The sequence below is a fragment of the Triturus cristatus genome, chromosome 6 (genome assembly GCF_964204655.1).
Source record: "Triturus cristatus chromosome 6, aTriCri1.1, whole genome shotgun sequence".
NCBI classification, from domain to species: Eukaryota; Metazoa; Chordata; class Amphibia; order Caudata; family Salamandridae; genus Triturus; species Triturus cristatus.
This window is the reverse complement of record NC_140589.1, coordinates 1832444632-1832471004: the sequence shown is the minus strand read 5'-3', so window position 1 is coordinate 1832471004 and position 26373 is coordinate 1832444632. Positions and strand designations below refer to the sequence as shown.

At 43.2% G+C, this 26373-nt stretch overlaps 1 protein-coding gene across 11 annotated transcripts in view; it reads right to left on the bottom strand.

The window, feature by feature from the left end:
• AGBL5 (AGBL carboxypeptidase 5) overlaps nucleotides 1–26373 on the bottom strand; it is a 468371-nt gene that overhangs the window by 42106 nt on the left and 399892 nt on the right. For all 11 annotated transcript variants that reach the window (XM_085613234.1, XM_085613239.1, XM_085613240.1 and 8 more), the window contains one exon: nucleotides 21582–21682. In XM_085613234.1, coding sequence (XP_085469360.1) covers nucleotides 21582–21682 — 101 coding nt within the window. The remainder of the gene's footprint in view (nucleotides 1–21581; nucleotides 21683–26373) is intronic.

The window sequence follows — 26373 nt, the reverse complement described above, 5'->3', positions numbered from 1 at the left end:
GGAAAACTTACCGTGCGGGAGGGAGAAGCCGGGGGCATGTTTTGAAGGCCCTCCTCCAGTTTATTAATACTCTCTCTACCCCCCCGTCTGGTGGGGTTCTTTTCTTACTCCCTTTTCTCTGTTCTTCTATATTTCGGGTCTGGTTCCAGGGCGACAGGCACACTGCTGGGGGGGGGGGGGGCCGTACTCATCTGCAGAGGTGCAGGGTGGGGGGTTGGGGAAGGGGATTCTTTAGTCTTTACCCTTTTTTTCCATGGCCTCCTTTTTCTTCTCTGATTCTTCTTTGTTTTTCTTTTCTGGGATCAGCGTGGTACAACTCCTTTGTTGTGAATCACTGCTTTTTCATGTGTGCCACAATTTCCGGGGTGTTTTGTGGGCTTTAGGGCATGGGACTGCAGGCGCAACTGGTCATGATACTTCTCTACATCCTGCACTTCCTGTTTTAGCGCCATTGACTCGATAGATTGCCGTTTATTGTTTACGTTTGTTATTCTGCCTGCCATTTTTCGCTGCTGGGAAATTGTTTGGCACCTGATCCTTTCGTCTTTCCCTATTATAAAATGAAAGCCTTCTTAATCCTGGTGTCCTACTTGCGCCATTCACTGGCCGAGAATATATTAGCATGGAGATTCTGCTCACCGAGGTTCTGCCTGTGTCAACATTGGATCTCTGTTGCCTTGACTGCTTAGCGGCCGGCCCCGGGGGGTTGTAGGCCCATACTTGTTATTGGTTGAAATGCTAATAAAGGTTTTTAAAAAAAAAAAAAAAAAAAACAATGCTGGTTCCTCGGACAATGCTGCTCCACAAGCCTCACTCAGCGACAAGTTGGACACTGTCCTTGCGGCAGTGGAGAGGATTGGTACAGCACTTCAGAATACGCATACATCACTGGAAAGCAAAATAGACACTGTGACGACAGACCTGACACTGCCGCATGCGGATTATCACAAGTTGGTGGACAAAGTTCATAACACAGAGTAGCCCATTACGGTGCTTCAGCCAATAGCTCGGTAACTGGAATCCTCGATGCACAAGCTGGCAGAACAAGTAGAATTTCTGGAGCACCATGCTGAAGATGCAGAGGGCCGTTCGTGGCAGAACAATATGCGAGTGGTAGGCCTACCGGAAGAAGTGGAGGGATCAGATGCCGTCACCTACATGGAGCAATGGTTGAGGAAGCTGCTGTCTCTGTAGGCTTTTTCGCAGTTCTTCTCAGAGGAACATGCTCATCATGTTCCTGCATGCTGACCACCACCTGGATCCAACCCCAGGTCGTTCCTGTTCAGTCTATTGCACTACTGTGATAGGGACTCTATTTTACGCGAGACACGGAAGATGCAAGAGGTTACGGTCGACAATCCAAAATAATGTTCTCCCTGTATTACACTCCTGTTCCCGGGGCGCCCGAGAGTGAGAAACGGGGGAAAAACACACTTCTTCAACGCCCCTGAAGATGCCTGGGATTGGTTGGAGACGGCGGAGCTAGCAAATGTGGACCGGTCTGTAAGGGCTGAAACCTCGGACTGCAGCAAGGTGGCTTTGGGACGGCGTGGCCATCTACCCAGATTACTACACTACTCTCAGTCGAAGAACACACCCGACTTAGAACAAGTCATACAGATGAGGCACCGGGTTTTGCAGATTGCTGCTGCAATATGTGAAACCATACCAAGTTTGGAGCTGGACAACAACTCAGATAAATCGATCAGCAATGGTGGCTCCTCGACAATGTGGCCCTCTGGGGCGAGTCAGCAGATTCAGCGGCTCCGCCAAAAGTGACGCAGCAAAATGCTGAGACATTATCTGATACCTAGATTTCCTGATCACTCGCGCCCGATACTTGCATTATGATTACTGGTCACACTCTAGCATGTCCGCCTCAGAATGTTTGTAATTTCATTGTTTTTCTGTTGCAGGGTTGAGGGATCACTATTGCGTGGCTGCCCCCTGGCCTGATTCGGACTGTCACAATACTAACCTTTTTGACTTGATGGACATCTATGTCATGAGCTGGTATTTACATGGGTTCTTGCAAGTCTATCCTCAACTGAGTGGGATGCCTTCTAGTTTGCTGCCTACCTTTTCCCCACCAGTTCCCTAGCTGGTTGACTCTTGCTTGCTGATTTCAGTTATTCAGCTGTTTGGGGGGACACATGTTCTACCTCTGCTCCACTGATATTCCTATTTTCATGTTAATGGTTTGCATTTTTTCTGTTACGACACATGAGTCCCTGGGACCTGCCCTCCCCCCACCACAGGCCATGTCTATGTTAAACTTACACAGCCCTGCCCTCACTGACAAATATGCAATGCCCAGCTGCTGGGCACCTCGTCTTTGCCTACATGACCCATTTTTATATACTCACATAGAACGTGAGGGGCAGGCACATGTCTTTGCCCCACTATTCAGTCTACTCCTAGTTAAAACGCCATTCCGTACATATCGCACTGTTATAGGAGACTAATTTAATACAGGCAAAAGTCACAACTGCAGAGGTGCTGGCGCAGACAGGTTTTTGCCACCTACTTTTTTATCACTCTACACAAACTACATGCCCGCATCGTTAGATTGGTGGGAGCAACATCAATGCTCCCCTCTATCATACATATGGATTACCTGGGCCGCACTCACTCTGATCACAATCCCCAAATTGTACAACTGATGTGGGTGGCGGATCAGCCTCCCATACTTAGATGGCACTTCCAGCCTGCACTGCTAGAAGACCCTCCCTTCCGAGCCTCACTTAATATGGCGATTACAGAATACTTTGACAATAATGCCAATACAGCCACTTCTGAATTAATAGAACGGGATACCCTCAAGGTGACGACACAAGGGCACCGCTTGGAAACACAAGGAACTATGAGGCAACTACTTGCTAGGGGCATTTCTAGAATACAACACACACTCTTGGACCTGGAAACCAAGGAGGTAAATGATCCCTGTGGCACTGGTGAACCAGCGTACATGAGACGCGAACATGTTACGTTATTAGAAAGACTACTTTGTTTTAACTACGCTGCCCACTCAGCCTACACAGTTGCCCCAGATGACAGATCAGGATGTCTCTTGGCGTGGCTCATCTGCCAAGACCTGCCTCACTAGCCCATAATGGCACTTCAGTCTGCTGGAGGTTCAGTCCTCTATACCCAACACGCCATACATGACAAGCTGAAGCAACACTATACATGGATGTATCAATTAGTCACAAATGCAAGCCAGGAGGACTCGGATTCCTTTTACACTACACTGCAACTGCCCCACATTACCCCAAATAACCGAGAGGAGCTCAATAGTCCCATTAAACTAACTGAAATTAAGGATGCAGTCTGGGCGCCGGCCACCAGCAAGTCCCCAGGGCCTGACAGTTTGCCAGCAGAGCTTTACAAAGCATACGCAACATTTCTAGGCTCTCACTTACTGACACTGTATGAAGAGGCCCTCTCTATCGATAGTCTCTCTGGCTCCCAGAGAGAGAGGCAACGGTCATCCCCCTCCCCAAACCAAATTAAGACTCATTGCTTATAGGCTCCAATAGACCATTAGCCCGACTTAATATCGATTATAAGGTCCTACTCAAAATACTTGCGGACTGCCTGGCACCCTCGGTCCTGGACTTGGTCCACTTAGATCAAAACGGGTTTGTCCCCGCCCAAAATACTTCCCTGAACCTCCGCAAATTGTTTCGAGTCATGACCTACGCCTGGCAAAACTGTCTCGAGACAGATGCCTAGTTTTAGACCATGAAAAGGCCTTTGATTCACTGAAATGGGATTATCTCTTCAATACGCTGCCTTGTTATGCCATCGGCCATCGTTTTCTCAGATTTATAAAATTGTTATACACTAACCACCTAATCAGTGTCAAGAATGGACACCTTATTTCAGGATCAATTCCCATACACAGGGGAACAAGATAGAGCTGCCCACTCCCTCCTTTACTATTTTCCCTGGCAATCGAACCACTGGCACTCACATTGCAATACCGAGGAGCATCATGGGGCATCTCCTTAAGTGATGGGACCCATATAATATACCTATATGCACACGAAATGTTGCTCTACATGAGAGATTCGCACAACATCCCTGCTGCAATTGCATTAACTCTTGAACATTTTGCATCCCTCTCTAGGCTGAGGGTAAATTGGACGAAGTCTTGTCTATTTTCCTTTCTCTCAGATGTTCCCCATCCACATTTTGTCCTAGGCGGGGCACAGTTGGATTGGTAACAGAACACATTTCGATACCTTGGGGTGCGGATTTATCATTCTGCGGCTGATCTGTTTGATGGCAATGTTACTCATGCAGTCACATCCTTAACCAAATGTCCTTGTGGCGCAAGCTGCCACTGGCGGTCGCAGGAGGACGGCGGCATTATTAAAAATGCTGGTATTACCTTGCCTCCTTTGTTTCTTTACCAAACTCCCTCTTTATATCCCAGGTGCGTTCCTCCACGCATTTGATCAGCAGGTACAAGAATTCATCTGGAACGAATCGAGGTGTAGGGTAGCTTTAGCAAAGCTCTGCTCACCCATGAGTGGGGAGGTCTTGCTGCACCGCATTTTGAGCAGTACTACCTCGCCACTCAAGTCCAAATGATCCCTTAATGGCTGGTGAGCTTACACCTGTCGGACACAGCCACATCCTTACCAAACTGGAGTTTGCCCGCTATTCTGCATCTGTTGCACCATTGCACACGAATGTCCCCTTCGGACTCCTTGCTGCTGGGGGTGGAGTACTGCTGCTATCGCAGATGCCTCTGCCTTACTAAACGCATAATACCATATGCAACCAAGTTGGCGCTACTTGGTATGCCAAGGGGTAGAGAACTCACATTGGCAACTGAGTTGACAGCATGGCACGCTGCTGGCCTGAACACACTGGGAGACCTATACCGGAACAGTACCTTGGCTCCATACAAGACACTGATGGAGGAGGACGGCCAATTCCAACTGCACAACTCATTGATTGCTACACTAGGTAACCAGTGGGGGGACATGACCACTGAACTACCCATCCATCTCACGCCCAGTGGAGGGACATGACCACTGAACTACCCATATATCTCATGGTCCAATATCTTCACCTGATGGGGAGGGGTAGACACCTTATACAATGGTTCGCTTATTCACTCCGCACCCACACTAGTCCATAGCTTACAGCTCTAAGATAATGCTGGGAGGACGACTTAACACGCCCGTGCACAGATAAGGAATGGGACACCCTGCCAGAGGGCTCAAGACACGTACCACGTTACTATATTGTAAAATCATTTGCACCAGAATCTTCTGCGGAATAAACTGAATTTTCAAGATGTGTTGCTGATTGTGCTGAGGGATGAGAACCTCTTCATTTAAAGTCAAGTTGTTACTTTGGGTTTCTGGAGACTATATTACGAGATCTGCTGTGACTAACCTTGGCATCAACAAAGGTATTTTGTTAAATATGCTTATGGATGCAAAACTATTCTTCATTTAAAATCAATTTGACGGTGGTTTGATACATTTGGGGATTATATTTAAAATCTGTCATGACACAACTGTCTGTCACAAAAAAAGACTGCATTAAGGAAGGTACTTGTCGACTGTGATGAGAGATGCAAAGGAATGCAACGAACTTCTTTATTTAAATGCAACTTTTTGGTTTGCTTGCCTGTGAAACTATTCGAGAGAACTGCTGCAACAAACTTTTTTGTGTGGAGCTGGGTTTGCATTGAAGAAGGTGCCCTGTGACCTGCACAGACAGATGCAAATCTTTTCTCCATTTGAATTATTTTTTAAGTTAACTTCTGCTGAGAGTTCATTTTGGTTGAAAGTAATTTAATTATAAAATTACTATAAACTCTACCGTTTTAAGTCTAAAAGTATTAAATAATCCATGAAAGCTGACTGCCATCTATGACTTTTAAGAGAAAAGAAGATGCAATGTCTGCCCTGTACCCTAACCAAGGTTGAACCAGGGAGAGGTGGAAGATCTCCAACAGAAGCTGTCCCAGCTGAAAGAAAGGTGATTAAATACAATAGACAGCAAATTAAAAAGAACATGAGTAATTTTGCGAAGGATATGATTGAAAACATTGTGAGAGTCTGATTTATAAATGAAGATTATAGAAAATACTGATTCTGTTCCAGCATGAAGATCAATTGCATAATGATACTGTCTCTACAAAAATCTTAACTTGACTTTGAGAATAGGAAAATACAGTATTAACAGGGGGTAAGGGAGCAAATTGCAGATGATTCATTGAAAGGTTAATTTCTGATCTCTTAAATTTAAACATATGAAGACCTTTTTTAGATTGAGAAAGCTCATGGTATCCCATGTAGCCCTAAACTTTATGCAACCAAACCTAGACAAGTGATTTTTTAAATTACTACGTTCTGAAACACATAATATAATTCAATTTTAAGTAACAAGGTTGGATATCGGAATACTAGTGACAAAGCAAATAGTTTTATAGGTTCAAAAAAACCTGGTAATTACTTGCAAACTATTTCAGGATTAAAAGTGACAGAAATAAAATATCTTACATTCCAAGTAAAGGTGGTGATTTCATTACTTCTGCTAATGGTATTCCTGGAGAATGCGAGCGTGGGTGCCGCCGAAGACCAAGGCGCATGTGCTGCGGCACCTCGTTTTATGTAGGACCTCTGAGTGGTTCTGTACGATTTCTCCCTTCTCCTTCGCGGCCATATCACCCTCCTTCTGCCCCTCCTACCCCATGCAGAAAGAGTGATGGCCCACTATTACAGTTACTGTTCTTCACCCGCACCTGCTGCCGATACACAATGATGGGGAAGTTGCACTGTTTATTCTGTCGCACCAGCTGCGAATGTACAATGACACTGGAGGAGCACTGTTTATTCTGTTGTATTTGTGTTTTATTTTTCCTTTTCCAATTCACAGTCATGGGCTAATTGCCGTAGGATGACTCCTCACATAGTCCTCTGCCAAAGTGTACTGTACCACTGTATTCCACTGAATGACATGACCTATGTTACCTTGCAAAACTCAATAAATATTTTTTTTAAAAGAGGGTATTCCTGATTAAATATGTAATCAAGAGAGGACTTGCCGATTTATATGTGATACAGGACTCATGACTGTATGGGGAAGGAAAATAAACTATTTGGTTTCCTTATGAAGCCCTCATCCACCAATCTAGTTGGTGGCATGCATCATCATCGGGCCCACCCAGTGACACCGAATGTGCTTCAACACCTGTATTACAGCAGAGCAGGTATATTACTGAGTGTGCAGTGATGGTGAAGTGAAAGTGAAAGTTTAAAAGCTATTCAGTGGTCCCAGTACCCAGGGGGTTATCTTTAATGCCTGGGCCTCTGATAGCAATAAAAGCAAGGCAATGGATGTAGGTGGAGTGATGGTTAGGAACTCCTGCATGCGGTGGGTGGTCTACATGTGTCAGCCAGGCTTTTCATTAATACTGGCTTTCCTCAGGACCTTAAGCTATGTGAGAGTGAGATCTACACTTACAGTGAGTGTGTGATCTGTAATGTGTTGCACGCGCTACGTGTGGGAGGGGGATTCACTCTCCAAACATTAGCTTGCGAGTTGCAGCAAATGCTCCTATAGAGATTTCCGGCAGCGGTTCTGACCGACTTTGTTGATCAGGACCCTTTTGAAACCTGTTCTACGGCGGCGGATCTCTAGAATCCCCCTCCCACACGTATGGCACCTTAGCACATGCAACACATTACAGATCACACACTCACTGTAAGTGTAGATCTCACCTTCACATAGCTTAAGGTCCTGAGGAAAGCCAGTATTAATGAAAAGCCTGGCTGACACATGTAGACCACCCACCGGATGCAGGATCACTCCACCTACAACCATTGCCTTGCTTTTACTGCTATCAGAGGCCCAGACATTAAAGATAACCCCCTGGGTCTGGGACCACTGAATAACTTTTACTTTCACTTCACCATAACTACACACTCGGTAATATACCTGCTCCGCTGTAATATAGGCGTTGAAGCACACCCGGGACACATTCGGTGTCACTGGGTGGGCCTGATGATGAAGCATGCCACCAACTAGGTTGGTGGGTGAGGGCTTCATAAGGAAACCAAACAGTTTATTTTCCTTTCCCATACAGTCCTGAGTCCTGTATCACATATAAATAGGCAAGTCCTCTCTTGATTACATATAATAAACCTGGGGATACGGACTGGCTACCCAGTCCTCTCTCTCTCTCTCTCTCCTTGATAATTGAATACTCCTGAGGAATGACATACCGTTTTACTTCTGCTAAAGGTATTCCTGGGCAATTTCATAACTTTTACTCCACATTATATGCTTATTAAGAAAACCCATCAATTAAGTGTATACATCGTTTTCTTTCCAAAGTGGACTATCACAACATTTATGAAGAATAAAACCCGCTTAGATTCACAAATTTCACACACAGAAATCGAGGATGCTATTAAATCTTATAACCAATAGACCACCAGACCTGGTGATTTCCCAGTGAAATTCGTTCAAGGCATTTTCAAAGACTTTTAGAGCCAGACCTTAAGTTGCTTTTTGAGGATTTTTTTTTAAAGGTACAAGTATTGGATTCTTTGAAAGAGGCACTGAATGTACTTCTACCTAAACCTGAGAAAAATCATAAACTAGTTGCCAACTACTGTCTAACATCATCAATCCATTTATATATTAAAACCTAGACTAAAATTCTTGAAACTTTTTTTAAAAATGCTGTATTTCAAAGCATGTCTTTTCCTCATCATGTATGCCTTTTAGTGTATGTCATGTTAATGAATTATAAAGCAAAATATTGATAACATAAAAACAAGCATTGAAAATGCAATAGGTCTCGCCCTCGTTTAAGTTAAAGCAATTCTGCTTGTAATTAGGTGGCTTTTTAGCTTTGCTTTTATTAGCATTTTTCAAACTTTCATGTACATAACATGCATATGTATATGTATGCATGCATTTATATTTGTATTTAAATAGATATGCAGATGTATATATATGTTTATAGATGTATGTATGTATATATATACACATACATATATATAAATGCATATGCATATATATTATATACTGGTGGTCGCCAGTAGATAGTTATAGTTAGGACCGTGTTTCCATAGGAAATCTCAAAATTCTATTTTGAATAACTTTGGCACCGGTTGACGAATCCTCGCGAAATTTTCAAAACTAATGGGGCACTCCGCTCAGCTCCTACCCTGAAAGTCTCGGGGGGATTCGTCAAGCGGGGGCCGAGAAAAAAGGGGGGTCCCAAAACGCGTTTTCCCCTTCATTTTCCCATAGGACCTTTAGTCGAAGGTACAGCCCGAACGGCTGAAGAGAATTGCTTGAAATTTGGCAAAGAGGTAGTCCTCAGGTCAGGGATGTGCCTTCTGCATATATGGAGTCAATCTGTTCAGTAGTTCCTGAGAAAATTGCAGTTAAAGTACATAAATATCTATAGCCGCGCACCGTGCGCGCACCCTAACGTGCGCGAGCGTAATTCCGATTGGTGGTTACATGTCAGTCAACGTTCGAATCGGTCGAAATCAGGAAGTGTCGGCCACCATTTTGTTTGTTTTGAGTGAGAGAGTGAAAAAGGAAGGTGGCGAACGTGAAAAGGGGGCAGGGTAGAGAGTTCCTGACCCCCTAGCCTTTGTCAGGGGGTCCCTGAAGGACCCCGAAGGCAGAAAAAAATCATTTAAATTTCTTTCAAAAAAATCGCAGGGTGCGCGCACGGTGAAAAACCATAAAAAAATAAAAATAAATTATTGTAAAATAAATATATACAAAATATAATAATAAACACATAACTTAGCATTTAAAAAACCGTACAAATTCCCTGAAAAAACCATAGGTTTCACACACGTTATAGTTAGGAATTAGCATTTAAAAAACCTTGCAAATTCACTTAAAAAACCATAGGTTTCACACATGTTATAGTTAGGTGGACATTTCACTCGTAAAAAACCAATGAAATTCCCTCGTTATAGTTAGTTCAGATAACTATAACTCGTGCGACCGCCACTCTATCAAAAGGATGATGTGATCAGTGATGTCATGAGTGATGCCACTGACCATGTCATGAGTGATGTAATATGTGACGTCATGAGCAGTGGATTGCGGGCGCACGAGTTATAGTTATCTGAACTAACTATAACGGGGGAATTTCATTAGTTTTTTACGAGTGAAATGTCCACCTAACTATAACATGTGTGAAACCTATGGTTTTGTAAGTGAATATATATATACATATATATATATATATATATATATATATATATATATATATATATATATATATATATATATATATATATATTTATTTATTTATTTGATCTTTATTTCGGCCAATTTGGCCATAAAAGATGTACAAAAAAAAAAAACACATATGAAACATGTAAAACCATCAAAGAAAAATAATCAGGAAACACATTTGGTACAATATAAAATCATTCCACCCTACAAAAAAAATACTACTAGGGTGAATCAGATAAAAGGCCATGCGATTAAAATTATGAACTTAAAATTAGGTGGGAGCCTGCGACTTTAGGATACGGGTGCGAATATACCAGACATTAGTAAGAAATTTAGCTAGTGCAAACACAATTGGACCTGAAACGTCAGTTTTTAAAATTCTATACACCGGGAGGTACTCCCTAAAACCAAGGTTTCTTATGAGTGGTAGGAGCCAATGTTTCCTGGCGGCCGTGTAAGTTGGACAAAACAAGACCACATGCAGATCGCTTTCCTCGGCACACACACATGCCGGGCATTGCTTGGTAGAGGGCGGTGTTGACCAGGAGCTGGTGTAAGATCGCAGAGGCAATGTGCCATATCTCCATTGGAGAAATAGCTTCCTGGCCAACACAGGAGACATAGCGTCCAGGACCCTCTCCAGCCTGTATGAGTCCTTGCTTTGCGCGAATACAGATGTTAATGACCCCTCTTCCTTGCAGTCTAGGGCCATAGATAATTTCTGCTCGTGATAAGCGTTGGCCAAAGCTCTTCGTGGGATCCTTAGTGAGGCGTTAGCTGGATCCGACCACAGGTCGGGGAGCCCCTGTCTCACACAGGACTTTTTTTATATATTTCTTATATATTTTATCCACGGGATCTGTAGAGCTTTAGGGTGGGTTAGAAACTCCCTCAGTTCCGCCCTGTAGGTAGAAAGTTCTTCACTGCTCCATAGCCTTCGCCAGAAGACTATGGGTCTGAGACCTAGTTCATCTGCTATTGGTCTCAGTCCCAGATCCATCCTCAAGGGGAGGAGCGGAGTGCTAGACGGGAGTGCTACTATCCGTCTAATGAAATTATTCTCAGTTATAGACAAACTGCAGGAGGCTATATGACCCCACAGTTCCGCCCCATACATCAGAGCTCCTCTGGCCTGTGCATTATAGATCTGGATAAGCGGCCCCAACGGTCGATATGTGGGGCTTTTCATCAACCGAGCAATGCCGCCAGTGGTCTGCACTAATTTAAGATTAACCCTAGTCTGGTGTGTTCCCCAAGACATGGTTTCATTCAACGTTACACCGAGATATTCAAAGGTGGAGACTCTCTCTAAACGTGAAGATCCCAGTAGGGGGTTCGGGCGTGATCTTAGGGTTGGGTTCAGGACCATAAACTTGGTTTTGGTAGCATTGATTTCTAACCCCCTGTCTGTGCAGAATGCCACAAAAGAATCAAGGATCCTCTGTATCCCCATAGGGGTTTTGGACAGCAGCAGGGTGTCATCTGCAAACATAATTGCAGGCACCCTGCTGCCATTCAACTTTGGGGCGTCAGTGTATTCGGTGCCATTGAGATGGGCGATTACCCCGTTGACAAAGAGGCAGAACAGGGTCGGTGCCAATACACAGTCCTGTCTAACCCCCCTGTTATATATATATATATATATATATATATGATGTCCAATGGGAGAGTGACTTACTTATGATGACGCTCGATGTAAATTCATTGTACACGAGCATTAGGCACACAGATGGACTCAATGCACTTCACCACTATCTGGGCAGGAGACCTATGTCTATGTTTCAACACACTGAGATGCTTGTGAAAATGGCAAATTTGTGTTTGGGTAACAATGTATTCTTATTTGATGGCCTTATGTACAAGCAAATGCAGGGCACAGCCATGGGTACCTGCTTCGCCCCCAGCTATGCTAATTTGCATATGGGCTGGTGGGAGGAGCAGGTACTCAGGGTGGAGCAACAAGCTACATTCACAGAGCATGTAAAAATATACGTCAGATACATCGACGATATATTCATTCTGTGGAAGGGTTCAGAAGAGAGTGCTACCCAATTTTCCAAAGAAATTAACAACAACACCCTGAACCTCAGCTTCACGTGTAACATGAGTAGGGAATCTATCTACTTTTTGGATCTGGAGCTTTTCGTAGAAGGAGACAGCCTTCAATCTAAAACCTTCAGAAAACCGACAGCTGGTAACGCCATCCTACACGCGTACAGCTTCCACCCCAGCTCTCTTAAAGCCAGCATACCATATGCCGAGTGCCTACGCATGAAGCGAAATTGTAGCACTAACACCGGCTTCAAAGAAGCCACTCATGAATTGTGCAACAGATTAGCCCACAGGGGCTATAACCAAGAAATCCTAGATAAGGCCAAATCCAAGGTAGCCACTAAAACCCGAAAGGAACTCCTTGCTACTAAAACTACTACTACTGTAGGTAGTAAAGAAAGTTCCACTATCAACACCCCGAGATTGGTTACGGGATTCAATGCCTACCATGCCCAAGTACGCAAAATCATCTACAGGCATTGGAATGCAGTAAGGAATGATCCAGTTCTAGGCACGTCCATTAACAGCAAACCCCAAATCACATTCAGAAAAGCTAAATCTCTGAGACAGGAAATAGTGAACAATGCCCCAAGCAGAACAAAAGCTGAAGGCTCCTGGCTTAGATTGCCTACAGGTTTCTACAAATGTGCCAAATGTAAGGCATGCAAACATGGTAAAAACACGAAAGATATTGTCTTACCATTCAGGCAATCACCTTATGTGATCAGAAAGCATTTCACATGCAAAACAGATTTTGCTGTTTACGTATTGACCTGTACATGCGACAAAAAATACGTGGGAAGTACCATACACCCCGTACACGTACGCATTCTTCAGCACTTGAGAGCCATCACGCACAATGATGTCACATACCCAGTTGCCAGGCACATAAACACTCACCACAACGGCAAAGCGGAAGATCTCACTTTCTATGTGGTTGACAGCATCCCCAAAAACCCTAGGGGAGGTAACAGACTTCTAGCTCTAAGGAGATTGGAATCCCGTTACATTCTTTTGTACAATTCAAAAATCCCTAATGGTATGAACGCAGACGAAGCTCTTAATGTCCACCTTTAGTCTAGCGGGTCTCTTGCCGCTATTTCCTATCTTTCTCTAATATTCTGCTACAGTCTGTTCACACGCTTTTTTATTTTCTTTTTACGTGTGCTTTACATCCTAGCAACCCACCCATTACTCGTACACTAAAATCTTAATTTTTCTTTTCCTTGCCTTTGTTTCTGTCCTCGTTTATCTGACTTCATTAGTGCCCCAGGGATTGTTTACACACACTCCTTTATTGTGAGTACACCTCTCTACACCTTTCTTTCAATCTTGGCCCACTTGGGCGGCACCCCCCTCCATTTTTCGTATCCATAATTCGCTTCATTAGGACCACAATAGACGCTCTCTGCTTGCTATAGTCCGACACTTTGCCTGGGTATCCTATTTTCTCCCCGGCTGCTCCTGTCTCATTTGTGAATGTTCACTTGAACTCTTCACGTCCAGACAGGCACCCGTGTGAGACACAATATTTGATAGCGTCCTTCCCTTTGGACCTTTATTAATTCTAGCATTTGGGTATCTTTTCTGACAGATGCACTTGGCATCTCTTATGTTTATTTAGAATGTTTTGATGAAGTTTCCCGCCGTGGGCTTATTTTCATGTCTTCTATGTCCATACATGTACACGGGACAGTGAGACATATAAGGCACTTTGTTTTAATTTGCAGTTAAAGCAGAATAATTGTCTTTTTCATATATATATGCCATTTAATATATGTATGTGCTTAATTCTTCACATGTTTTAATTTATATACGTTGATTTAGTATGTTTGTGTTTTTCGCAAAGTCATGCCGATCAGACCGGTCATGTTTCTTTATGTCTATGATGACAGAGTGGTGGTTGCCATGACAACTGCACATTAACATATGTAAAGGTCACTGACATGTGTAACAGACAAGTGAACAAGGCGGTTCGCCGTCGAAACGCGTCTTGCCGCTGTTGGATTAAACTTCTTTTTGCCATTATTTCACGGAGTCTGTGCCTGTCTGCTCGTCGACTGTCAGGATTGGAATTTCATATATATATATATATATATATATATATATATATATATATATATATATATATATGTGTGTGTGCATATGTGTGCGCAGAGAGAGGTAGAGGTAGAGAGGTGGAGGTAGAGATGTGGAGATAGAGAGGTAGAGATAGAGAGGTAGAGATAGAGAGGTAGAGATAGAGAGGGGTAGCGGTAGAGAGATAGAGAGGTAGAGGTAGAGAGTAGTAGAGAGAGAGGTAGAGAGTGAGTAGTAGAGAGTAGAGAGTGAGTAGTAGAGTGTAGGAGTGAGTAGTAGAGAGTGAGTAGTAGAGAGTGAGTAGTAGAGTAGTAGAGAGAGTAGTAGAGAGTGAGTAGTAGAGAGTGAGTAGTAGAGAGTGAGTAGTAGAGTAAGTAGCAGAGAGCAGTAGAGAGTGAGTAGAGAGTAGTAGACAGTGAGTAGTAGAGAGTGAGTAGTACAGACTAGTAGAGTGAGTAGTAGAGACTAGTAGAGACTAGTAGAGTGAGTAGTAGAGAGAGTAGTAGTGAGTAGTAGCGAGTGAGTAGTAGTGAGTAGTAGAGAGTGAGTAGTAGTGAGTAGTAGAGTATGAGTAGTAGGGAGTGAGTAGTAGAGACTAGTAGAGAGAGTAGTAGAGTGTGAGTAGTAGATAGTAGAGAGTGAGTAGTAGAGAGTGAGTAGTAGAGAGTAGTAGTAGACAGTAGTAGAGAGTGAGTAGTAGAGAGTGGGTAGTAAAGAGTAGTAGAGTGAGTAGTAGTAGAGTGAGTAGTAGAGATAGTAGAGAGTGAGTAGTAGAGAGTGAGTAGTAGAGAGTGAGTAGTAGAGAGTAGTGGAGAGTGAGTAGTAGAGTAAGTAATAGAGAGTGAGTAGCAGAGTAGTAGAGAATGGGTAGTAGAGAGTGAGTAGTAGAGAGTGAGTAGTAGAGTGAGTATGAGTAGTAGAGTGAGTAGTAGAGAGTAGTAGTAGAGTAGCAGAGAGTAGTAGTAGGGAGTCAATCCGATTCCAGGACGCCCGATAGTATCGGCAATTAACGGTATATTCGAGAATACCTCGAAATACATAGACTTTTTCCTCCAGGAATTAGTGATTAACTTGCCCAGCTATTTAAGAGATACTATGGACTTTTTACACAAATTGAACAATCTGAATTTGCCCTCTGATGCTATTCTTATGACTATGGACATCACAGCATTATACACCAGTATAGCTCACGAAGATGGGTTGAAGGCTGTGGCTCATTTTTTGGGTGAAAGAGACATTGAGTTTTATAACCACAATAACATGTTATTGAAAATGATTCGTATTTGTCTTAATAACAATATGTTTCAGTTCAATGGTGAGTTGTTTCAACAATTAAGAGGCGTGGCGATGGGGGCATGCTTCTCTCCTAGCTACGCATGTTTACATGTGGGCTGGTGGGAGAAGCATGTCCTCAGGACCCGCTTTGAGGATCAGTGGTCGAACAACATTCTGGCTTGGTGGCGTTACATAGATGACGTGTTTGTCATCTGGAAGGGCACGGAATCTGAGGCATTTGAATTTGCTAAAAACATCAATGTCAATGACCTAAATCTGGAATTCACAGTACATGTGAGCACCAGTAATGTTAATTTTCTCGATGTAACGGTGCATGTTCATGACGGGGTATTGGAGACTAGCTTGTTTCGCAAGAAGACATCAGGAAACACGGTACTGCACGCACATAGTTTCCATCCCCAGCACACTATAAAAAGTATTCCATATGGGGAATTCTTGCGCATCCACAGAGCGTGTAGCACTATTGCAGCACGTGATCAACATCAATTGGATGCCAAAAACAGGCTGATAGCGCGTGGATATGAGGAACTTAGCCTCAACAAAGCTATGACCAAAGCTAATCTCAGGAATAGAGATGATCTTCTGGTAGTTAAAAACACCGCGAATGCGAATCAGGAAACTCCAATAGTCACCAGTACTGCCCCTGATAAGGAATCAAGTATTAGTGAAATGAGATTGATAACAACTTACAGCAGACAGGCCAGGAAAATTAAACAAATTATCTGTAAAGAGTGGCCCATTGTACTAACTGACCCCACTCTAAAGACAGTTCTTCCCAATACTCCTACCGTCACCTACAGGCGTGCGTTCTCTATGAGGGACGAGCTGGTCTCCAGTAGTCCGGAAGTATCAGCAGGTGGCACCTGGCTTACCCCCACTAAAGGATTTTTTAAATGCTCCTCGTGCAGAGCTTGTAAGTTTGGAACCAACACTTACCACTATATGACACCTTTCAGCGACAAGCCCATACATTTGAAGGGTCATTATACCTGTCGAACTGATCATGTGGTTTATATACTGCAATGCACGTGTAAACTTCAATATGTTGGCAGTACAAAGCTACAAGCACACATTAGAATCCTGCAGCACTTACGTGCTATAGTAAACTCCGATCCTGCGTACCCGGTAGCCAGACATTTTAAAGCCTGTCATAACAACAATCTGAGCTGTCTGAGCTACTTTGTCATAGATTCGGTACCTAAGCAAAAGAGAGGGGGCAATCGTGAAAAAATCCTTAGGCAATTGGAATGTAAATATATATTGGAGTTAGATACCCGTATACCAGGAGGTCTTAACAATGGGGAAGATCTGCACCATTTCTTATGAGAGTCCTTGAGTACTGCATATTAGTGGGTTCATCAGTATATTGTGTACATATGGGTCCTTTTTCTATTTTTCTGTTTTCCTCAGGTCTACTAATATTTGCGTGCATAGTTACATCATTACGAATTCTCTATAGTCATGATGATGTGAGGATAGCAACTTTGACATTTCATATTTTTTCCGTGCACTTTATTTTAGTTTCAGGAGTATACACTTTGGGTATTTCATCTATCAACTTCCTCGTGGCCTTCATATAGTTACACATTATGTGTTTTTAGTCGTGCTTTGTTCATATTGTCAGTGTGACATCTTTGTTGTGACTCTATTAGACCACATATATAAGAGTATAAGGTTTCTGTTTTTTTCTTTCCAGATTTATTTTATAATTGTGCCATATACAATGTATTTAGGACATTTAAGTTGGTTTACTATGTATGCTTCGCATATTTTCCACATTATATGGGGGTTGTGTATATCGAGCTGTATTTGTATATCAAATATACACATTGCCGAATTTGCACATTTTCATTTGCGGATTTGCACATTTCGCTGTATTTGCACATATATTTCTATTTAGCGTATTTTGCACATATATTGCATATTTTGCACATCATTGGTAATTGTAGTTTTTTATATGTCAATCTCCTCATGTATTTTATTGTACCAACTATTTTTGCGCATTTGAGCAACAATCTGATTTTGTCTTTTTTTCATTGTATATGGAGGTATTCAATGCAATATTGCATTTCTGGAAATTGTCGTCTGTAATAGAGTACAGGATTTATCCTGTTATTTGCATACGTGAGAGAATCATAACAAAGCGACAGTATCTTTTCTATGCCTATACGCTAAGTATTTTGTTTATGTCTATTCGTAAGGTGTCCCACATATGATTTAAAAGCACCACGTTCTGTTCGTGTAAACCATGTGATCAAGACCGCTGTGTCGGTCGAAACGCGTCAGAACCGGATTGAAGTTTGCGTGGAAATAAACTAAGCTAAATACCTGTACCAGCGTATCTGTGTCCGTGTCTTGGAGCAACACCGGCTGGTGTTGCGAAAGGAGGAGTTGATATATATATATATATATATATATATATGTGTGTGTTTGCATATGTGTGCGCAGAGAGAGGTAGAGGTAGAGAGGTGGAGGTAGAGATGTGGAGATAGAGAGGTAGAGATAGAGAGGTAGAGATAGAGAGGTAGAGATAGAGAGGTAGAGATAGAGAGGGGTAGCGGTAGAGAGATAGAGAGGTAGAGGTAGAGAGTAGTAGAGAGAGAGGTAGAGAGTGAGTAGTAGAGAGTAGAGAGTGAGTAGTAGAGTGTAGGAGTGAGTAGTAGAGAGTGAGTAGTAGAGAGTGAGTAGTAGAGTAGTAGAGAGAGTAGTAGAGAGTGAGTAGTAGAGAGTGAGTAGTAGAGAGTGAGTAGTAGAGAGTGAGTAGTAGAGTAGTAGAGAGTAAGTAGCAGAGAGCAGTAGAGAGTGAGTAGAGAGTAGTAGACAGTGAGTAGTAGAGAGTGAGTAGTACAGACTAGTAGAGTGAGTAGTAGAGACTAGTAGAGACTAGTAGAGTGAGTAGTAGAGAGAGTAGTAGTGAGTAGTAGCGAGTGAGTAGTAGTGAGTAGTAGAGAGTGAGTAGTAGTGAGTAGTAGAGTATGAGTAGTAGGGAGTGAGTAGTAGAGACTAGTAGAGAGAGTAGTAGAGTGTGAGTAGTAGATAGTAGAGAGTGAGTAGTAGAGAGTGAGTAGTAGAGAGTAGTAGTAGACAGTAGTAGAGAGTGAGTAGTAGAGAGTGGGTAGTAAAGAGTAGTAGAGTGAGTAGTAGTAGAGTGAGTAGTAGAGATAGTAGAGAGTGAGTAGTAGAGAGTGAGTAGTAGAGAGTGAGTAGTAGAGAGTAGTGGAGAGTGAGTAGTAGAGTAAGTAATAGAGAGTGAGTAGCAGAGTAGTAGAGAATGGGTAGTAGAGAGTGAGTAGTAGAGAGTGAGTAGTAGAGTGAGTATGAGTAGTAGAGTGAGTAGTAGAGAGTAGTAGTAGAGTAGCAGAGAGTAGTAGTAGAGAGTAGTAGAGAGTGAGTAGTAGAGAGTGAGTAGTAGAGAGTAGTAGAGAGTAGCAGAGAGTGAGTAGTAGAGAGTGAGTAGTAGAGAGTAGAGTAGTAGAGAGTAGAGTAGTAGAGTGTAGAGATTAGTAGAGTAGTAGTAGAGAGTGAGTACTAGAGAGTAGAGAGTAGTAGATAGTAGAGAGTGAGTAATAAAGAGAAGTAGAGTGAGTAGTAGATAGTAGTAGAGAGCGAGTAGTAGAGAGTATCGATTAGTAGAGAATAGTAGAGAGTGAGTAGTAGAGAGTGAGTAGTAGAGCGAGTAGTAGAGAGTGAGTAGTAGAGCGAGTAGTAGAGCGGGTAGTAAAGAGTAGGTGAGAGTGAGTAGTAGGGAGTGAGTAGTAGGGAATAGTAGAGAAGTAGTAGAGTAGTAGAGTGTGTAGTAAAGAGTGAGTAGCAGAGAGCAAGTAGCAGAGAGTAGTAGAGACTGAGTAGTAGGGAGTGAGTAGTAGAGTGAGTAGTAGAGTGAGTAGTAGAGAGAGTAGTAGAGAGTAGTAGAGATTGAGTAGTAGAGAGTAGTAGAGTTTAGAAGAGAGTAGTAGAGACTGAGTAGGAGAGAGTAGTAGAGAGCAAGTAGTAGGGAGTAGTAGGGAGTGAGTAGTAGGGAGTGAGTAGAGTAGTAGAGAGTGTAGTAATGAGTGAGTAGTAGAGAGTAGTAGAGAGCAAGTAGTAGAGAGTAGTAGGGAGTGAGTAGTAGAGAGTAGTAGAGAGTAGTAGGTAGAGAGTAGTAGGTAGAGAGTAGTAGAGAGTTTAGAAGAGAGTAGTAGAGAGTGAGTAGTAGAGAGTAGTAGGGAGTGAGTAGTAGAGAATAGTAGAGTGTGAGTAGTAGAGAGTGAGTAGTAGTAGAGTAGTAGAGAGTGAGTAGTAGAGAGTAGTAGAGAGTAGTAGAGATAGTAGAGAGTAGTAGAGAGGGAGTAGTAGTGAGTAGTAGAGAGTGAGTATGAGTAGTAGAGTAGGTAGTAGAGAGAGAGTAGTAGAGTGAGTAGTAGAGAGTAGTAGAGAGTAGTAGAGAGTAGGTAGTAGAGAGTAGTAGAAAGTAGTAGAGTGAGTAGTAGAGAGTAGTTGAGAGGGAGTAGTAGAGAAACCCAAGAATCCAGAGTAGGGTAACCCTCACCTTTTGGACATGCAGTTCTGTGTTTCCTATTTTACTTTGGAAACGAGGTGTCCAATTTTAACATCAGGATTACAAGCACCAGAATGGAAAATCAAAAACCTGGAAGGCGAAGTAAATCGGGAAACTAAAGCGTTCTGCTACACACTACTGTGATTTGGAACTTTCTGCAGCCCATACTACAACTCACAGAATACTTTGGGTCAAAGGCCAGGAACGCACAATGTTGTAGAGTAATCTCCTGGTAACTTTGAATAAATCCACTGCATACGTGCTTAAAATGATGGCCCCCGATTGACACTGGTCTGAAAGGTGCTAGTAGGAAGCGGAAATGAAACTGCAGATGCGTTCTTCCTCGGACTAATATCCGGATGTGTCCTCTCACAGTCTGTTGTCCTTGGGTTAGCTGCTTCTGCAAGTTAAACCTTGCAGAGGGCTTCACGGGGAACCCCCGTGGGACAGCAAAGCACTCAATTCGAAGAGTTCTGGACTGACCAGTGAACCCCTCCAGTTTGATGTATGTGCACCCGTGCATTACACAGCTTCTTATACATTAACATTCGCAGATTGCTTTTACAGCTCTTTTGCCGTATCCTCTCAGATAAGTGAATCTGAACAGAGCTGCGCCTGCTTTCCTGTTTCTGCCCACGTTTTGTCGATTTCAGCATATTTTCCGATTACGATAATTACTTTAGGAAAAGGACAAGGCTAGGAAAAGTTTATCTTGTGTACTGTGGTAAAGAGGTAAATGCACATGCGATGGAGCGGCCGTATAAAAGCATAAAGCATACATTTCAACATGAGATTTTCCCACAAATGTGCAACGGAAGAGAAAAAATACATAAAAAGCTCTCGGATTTGGCAAAGGCAGCCACGTGTTTATAATTGCATCACGCTTTCACTTAAAGTGAAAGCGCGAAGCAATTATAAACACGCGCTGCCTTTGCCAAAGGGGATTGGTCACAAAAAAGTGCGTAGCGGCTAATTAGGAGACACAGAGTCTCCCGCCGCAAGTAAAAGATCAAATCCCGGTGGCCGGGGCTTAAAGGAGACAGGGTGGCAACAAGCGCCTATTGACATGCCTTCAGTGCAATCATTGCACTGCCTTTGGCATAATTTGTGACGCAAAACGACGCGCACGAATCAAAACTTAAGGCGGAGCTGAGACAAGGCTTCTGGAATCGTATCGATTCCAAGAAGTCTCGTAAGACGAGAGCAGCGCATGCGCTGCTTACGTCAGGCCGAGACCTAATAACCCAGCGTTAACGTTTTACTGGTCCCATTATATTTAAATGAGGTGATAGTTCAGTCTTCGCATTATTCACATTATATGTTGATGACACATTGTTATAGAACACGTTAAGTAAATCAATTCTTTTACCTTCATTAGTGTTAATTCAAAATCCGTCCTTATGCGATCCCTGTTAGAATCTCCATCGTGTAGTCCTTTGCTAGATACCTTTACATTGCTGATTCTGTTGCCTGGGAATAGTAAGAGAAGCTTTTTCATGTGTGATAGACAAGAACACTAGATAAAATAGATTAAAGCTAAACCATAAACTGCTGAAATTGTCAACACAACCTTCATTAAAATTAGTAATAATTATATTATAAGACGAGAATGCTAGGCTTACATGGAACTTGAGCAATGAGCCCTTGTTGAGAGAAAAATTGTTTAATTCAGTTATAAGTAGGCCACTCCAGAAAACACCTTTGGTATCAATTCATAAATACAAACCACCCAACTGATGTAGGCAGTCGAGCTGTGTACTTTGCAGGTGTATCACTTAATAAAAAAAGATTGATTCTAATAAATACAAACCACTAGTACATATGCTCTATAGTATTTAAACATGAGAATTTTGAAATATACAAACATTACCTAATGACATATTTACCAGAAATGTAAGTTTGTTATTGACTCATTTCTGCAGAGAATCTCGTCCTACTGAGTATCTGATACATTAGTAAAATCACAGACAGGAAATACCCTATGGTTTTGTTGGGATAAAAGTTTGTTACATTTCTGTAATGTCTATAACAATATCTTTTCAAAGGCCTCTCTGCTTTGAAATGTCGCTGTAATTGTGATTCCAGGTTAAAGGCAGAGATCACCAAAGTCAGTTCTTGGGACTGGGATTATATTGCTAGGAGCATGCACCATAGAAGGGCTTGGGAAGAAATTGTGCTCATCTATTTATCTGGTGCCAGAACTCAAGATCAAATACTTTTTATAACAAGATTACAGGAAACTAATCTTATAGCCAAAGGACCAGTGCAGGAAGATGAAAGGACACAACCTTCTAGCTGTTCACATAGTGCAGACCCAACACCTCAGATGTCAACATTTTGCTCCTAGAAATACAAAGGAGTCTCCAAACAATTGATAAAAAAGATTGACTCTGACATCCAGGGTTGACTTGATGTAGCATCGCCATGACAGGTTTGAGGAGTGCATGGACGGCGCAGAGTGGTGTATTTCCGAAATGGAAAACAAATCACCCATGAAATCTAAAACATAACAGCAATTCAAAAAACTGCTTGATCTCACACATGCTAAAAGTGAAGACTTAGAGGCGCACTCGCATCAAAACAATTCGTTCATTATAAGGATCCGTGAGTCCGCCAACATAGTCAAGATGGAACTTTATTTTAAAAGATAATCACAAGCCTGTTTGGGGCAGCAGCCCTTTAACCTAAGTTCCTGGTGGAGTGAATGCATAGATCACTGAGTTCACGCCCACCTCCCCCCCCGACCCCTTTCCCCGGCACTTCAACGGCCCATCATTGCTCAAATATTGAATTATAGAAACTGGGACACAGTCTTCAGGTTGTCCCCAGAAACTCGTGATTTGCGAAGGCTCCAACATATCCTACTTCCGGACTTCGCAAATGCCGCCCAAGAGGCACAGCATGCTTTAACACCTGTCAATTTTTTTGTTGCAGAAACTAGAAATTAAGTATGCAATGCTTTACCCTGCAAAGTTGTGCATCAAACATAATGGTACACAAATATTTTTTCACAGATCCTAAAGCAGCGTTGACCTATCTGAAAAGGAATGTGCCGGACGTCAGAACTAAGCCAATCGCCAACACAAAGGGATGACTTCACAACATGGATAAGGACTGATCTGGGACACAAACATCAGTCACTAACAGTTAGCTAAATTCTTGTCATTTGGTATGCAAGGTTCATGTATTGGGTATTGTTGTCTACTACTAACAAAGTTATTTAATTCCTTTTTAGGTCGAGCCTGACCCAGCGCTTGCACTGGTCTGGCGGAGACCTTAAGTAAGGAGGGCTTCAAAAAATGCTACCGCCGGCTACAGCATGCAGTGCATGTGTGCGGGTGCGCGCTAGCGCTGTGGCCAGCTGTAGCATTGTTCCCCCCAGCTTTTTTCTTTGTAAAGAAATAGATGCTTGTTTCTATTTCTTTACCTTTGGTATAATCGCGGCAGCGGCGCTTTACTTTTAATATTAAAAATAAAGCGCCGGTGCCGCAATTATAGAAAAAGTAAAGAAATAGAAACAAGCATCTATTTCTTTACAAAGAACAAGCATTGGCATAGCCAATAGATCTCGCTTTTGGGACCTTATAAGTATTTATTTATGCAGCACAATTTCTTTGGTGCGACAACAACTGTTGCATGGATAAACACTTACAAGGTCCCAAAGGCGAGACCTATTGGCTATGCCAATGCTTGTTATGTATGCATACATGTGATGATATTTTAAGTTGCTCCTGTATGCCAGGGTACGTACTGGGTGTGCTGATCTATATTCAGCCTGATAATAAGGAAATGCAGTTTGTGTTCACTATTCAACAAGGGCCTGAGGGTGAGCGGTTCAGATAATTGACTCTAGCTCTCATTCAGGTCAACTGACCTCAGGATCTCATAAGCGGGGGTATTCTTTTAAGTTATGTCTTTTATTTCCTGTTGTTGGTGGGCAGATTACACTGTTCATTGGACGTCAGTAGGACTACGCGTAAGCATGTGACATTCCATATTAAGGAACATGACGGGATTGGGTCATTGCAGGGAAAACACTCAGGTGCTGGCTCTAGCATTACTTAACAACCTCTACATAACTCCCTGCAGTTAAGAAATAATCACATGGAATGTTAGAGGACTAAACCACCATAAAAAGGCCAGGCAAATACTGGCATATATCAAGAGGCATGGATGAGGGACCGTGTTGAACACAGCGTACCGAATCTCAATTTGCCAAAGAAAGTGGCACTCATACATACTTCACTTTTTTAAGTACACACTTCTCGGGGGTAGCTATACTAACCTGCCCCTCACTTCATTTTAGGCATGCGTTCACCATTACAGACGCAGAAGGACGATACCCTCTTCTGCAAGAAACCACTGGACTCAAATACTGATACTTCCACATTAAACAACAACATCATGCGTCAGTCTCTTTGACCAATTCCACTATTTTAGGGGACGAGGAGGTGCCAGAGTCATCAACACCATTTTAGTTGAAAACGTTGTTTATTGGCATTTTGTTCAATGACATAACCGGTACAATCCATGGTGGGCATTTCAGCTTCATTACATAGAGATTTTGGTACAGTGCATGAATTAAAAAGCAGAAAGTGGTGAGTCACATGGTGCAGGACACAATTCATTATATCTAGCAATGGCATGGACATTTTACAACATTTCGCATCAACTTTTTCCAAAGATCAGTCCCCACTAAGTGGGGGCCTAGCGGTCTCATGACAGGAGCTGGTTCACACGCGTTCCGCTTTGTCCTCAGTGTCGCTAGTGTTTGCCCGCAGCAGATGGGTGGTGAGAGGTTCCCATATATCGCGGGCCGTGAGCGGGTGGGCAGTAATTCGGCATATATACTGTTTTGTTCCAGGCAGCAAGTGAGGTCCACTAACCAATCCTTTAATTTGGGCACCCTGCCACTCCCCCCACCTGCATGCAATTTTACGTTTGGCCAGAAGGCCCATCGCCAGGAAGCGCTTGACACAGCCCTTGTACCCGGGAAGGTATCCCAGGAGACCCATTTCGGGTGTAAGCCAGAGCTGCTTTCCAATCATGTCCCCCAGTGCCGTTCCCACCTCTGTCCAGTAGCGCGCTATGGACCCACACTCCCATGCGATGTTTAAAAACCCAGCTCCCTCCGCCCACATCGGTCGCATTTGTCATTGTCACGTAAGTGAAATTTGCACATTTTCACCGGGGTATAGTACATTCTGTAAAGAAATTTAAAGTGTATGATCCGAAATCTGCTGCTGGCAGTAATGCACTCAGTTTGTTGACAACAATATGTCCATATTTAGTCCGTGATTGGGTGGCCTAGTTCCGCCTCCCATCCCTGTTTGGCTTTCAGGGTGTTGTGCGACACCGCCCCAATGGTGGCCTTATATATTCAGGACAAAGCGTGTGACGCCCCAGCATGTATTGTTAGGTGCAATGAGTGCAGTGTGGGTGGTTCCTCCGGGAAAGTGGGGGTAGCTGTCTGGGCATCCTGTCGTAAGCAAATGTAGAGTAAGCCATCCAAGGTGGTGGGGGGAGGGGGGTGGCACCAAAGAACTCTGCGGCGCCTTTAAATTTTCCCTGGTAGTGCATGTCTCCCCAGGTGTGAACGCCCACCCAGAGGAGCATGCGCTTACATATGTTTTCTTGTGTGACTAGCAGGTTGGGTTGGTCTTTGAGGGGAAGTAACGAAGAATAAAGCATGGGAGCTTGAGACTGTTTGGCAATAGCGCGCCACGCATTGTTAGTGCAAGTGACCGTGGACCTCTGTCCCCCAGCGGTTGTGTTATCCGTGCCAAGGAACTCTGTAAGAGGGATAGGTGCCATTAGCCCCTGCTCTACCGCTAAGTGTGTCATGAAAGGGGGGGGGGGCGCAATCCAATACGCGGCATAATGTGCCTAAGCGCTGTGGTAGTAAAGCTCCGGGTTGTGTGCCTCGAAACCGCCCTGGGCGAACGGCAGCGTAAGAGTGCTCCACTTGATCCTGGGCTGCTTCCCACCCCATGCCAGGCGGATGAGCTGCCTCTTCAGCCTAGTGAAGAAGTGGTGACCCGGGGAGAAGGGAATGTTTCTAAACAGGTATAGAAATTTGGGTAGGATGACCATTTTCATTAAAGACACTCGGCCAGCGAGTAAGGCTATCCATCTGGTGATCAACTCTACCTTATTGAGAA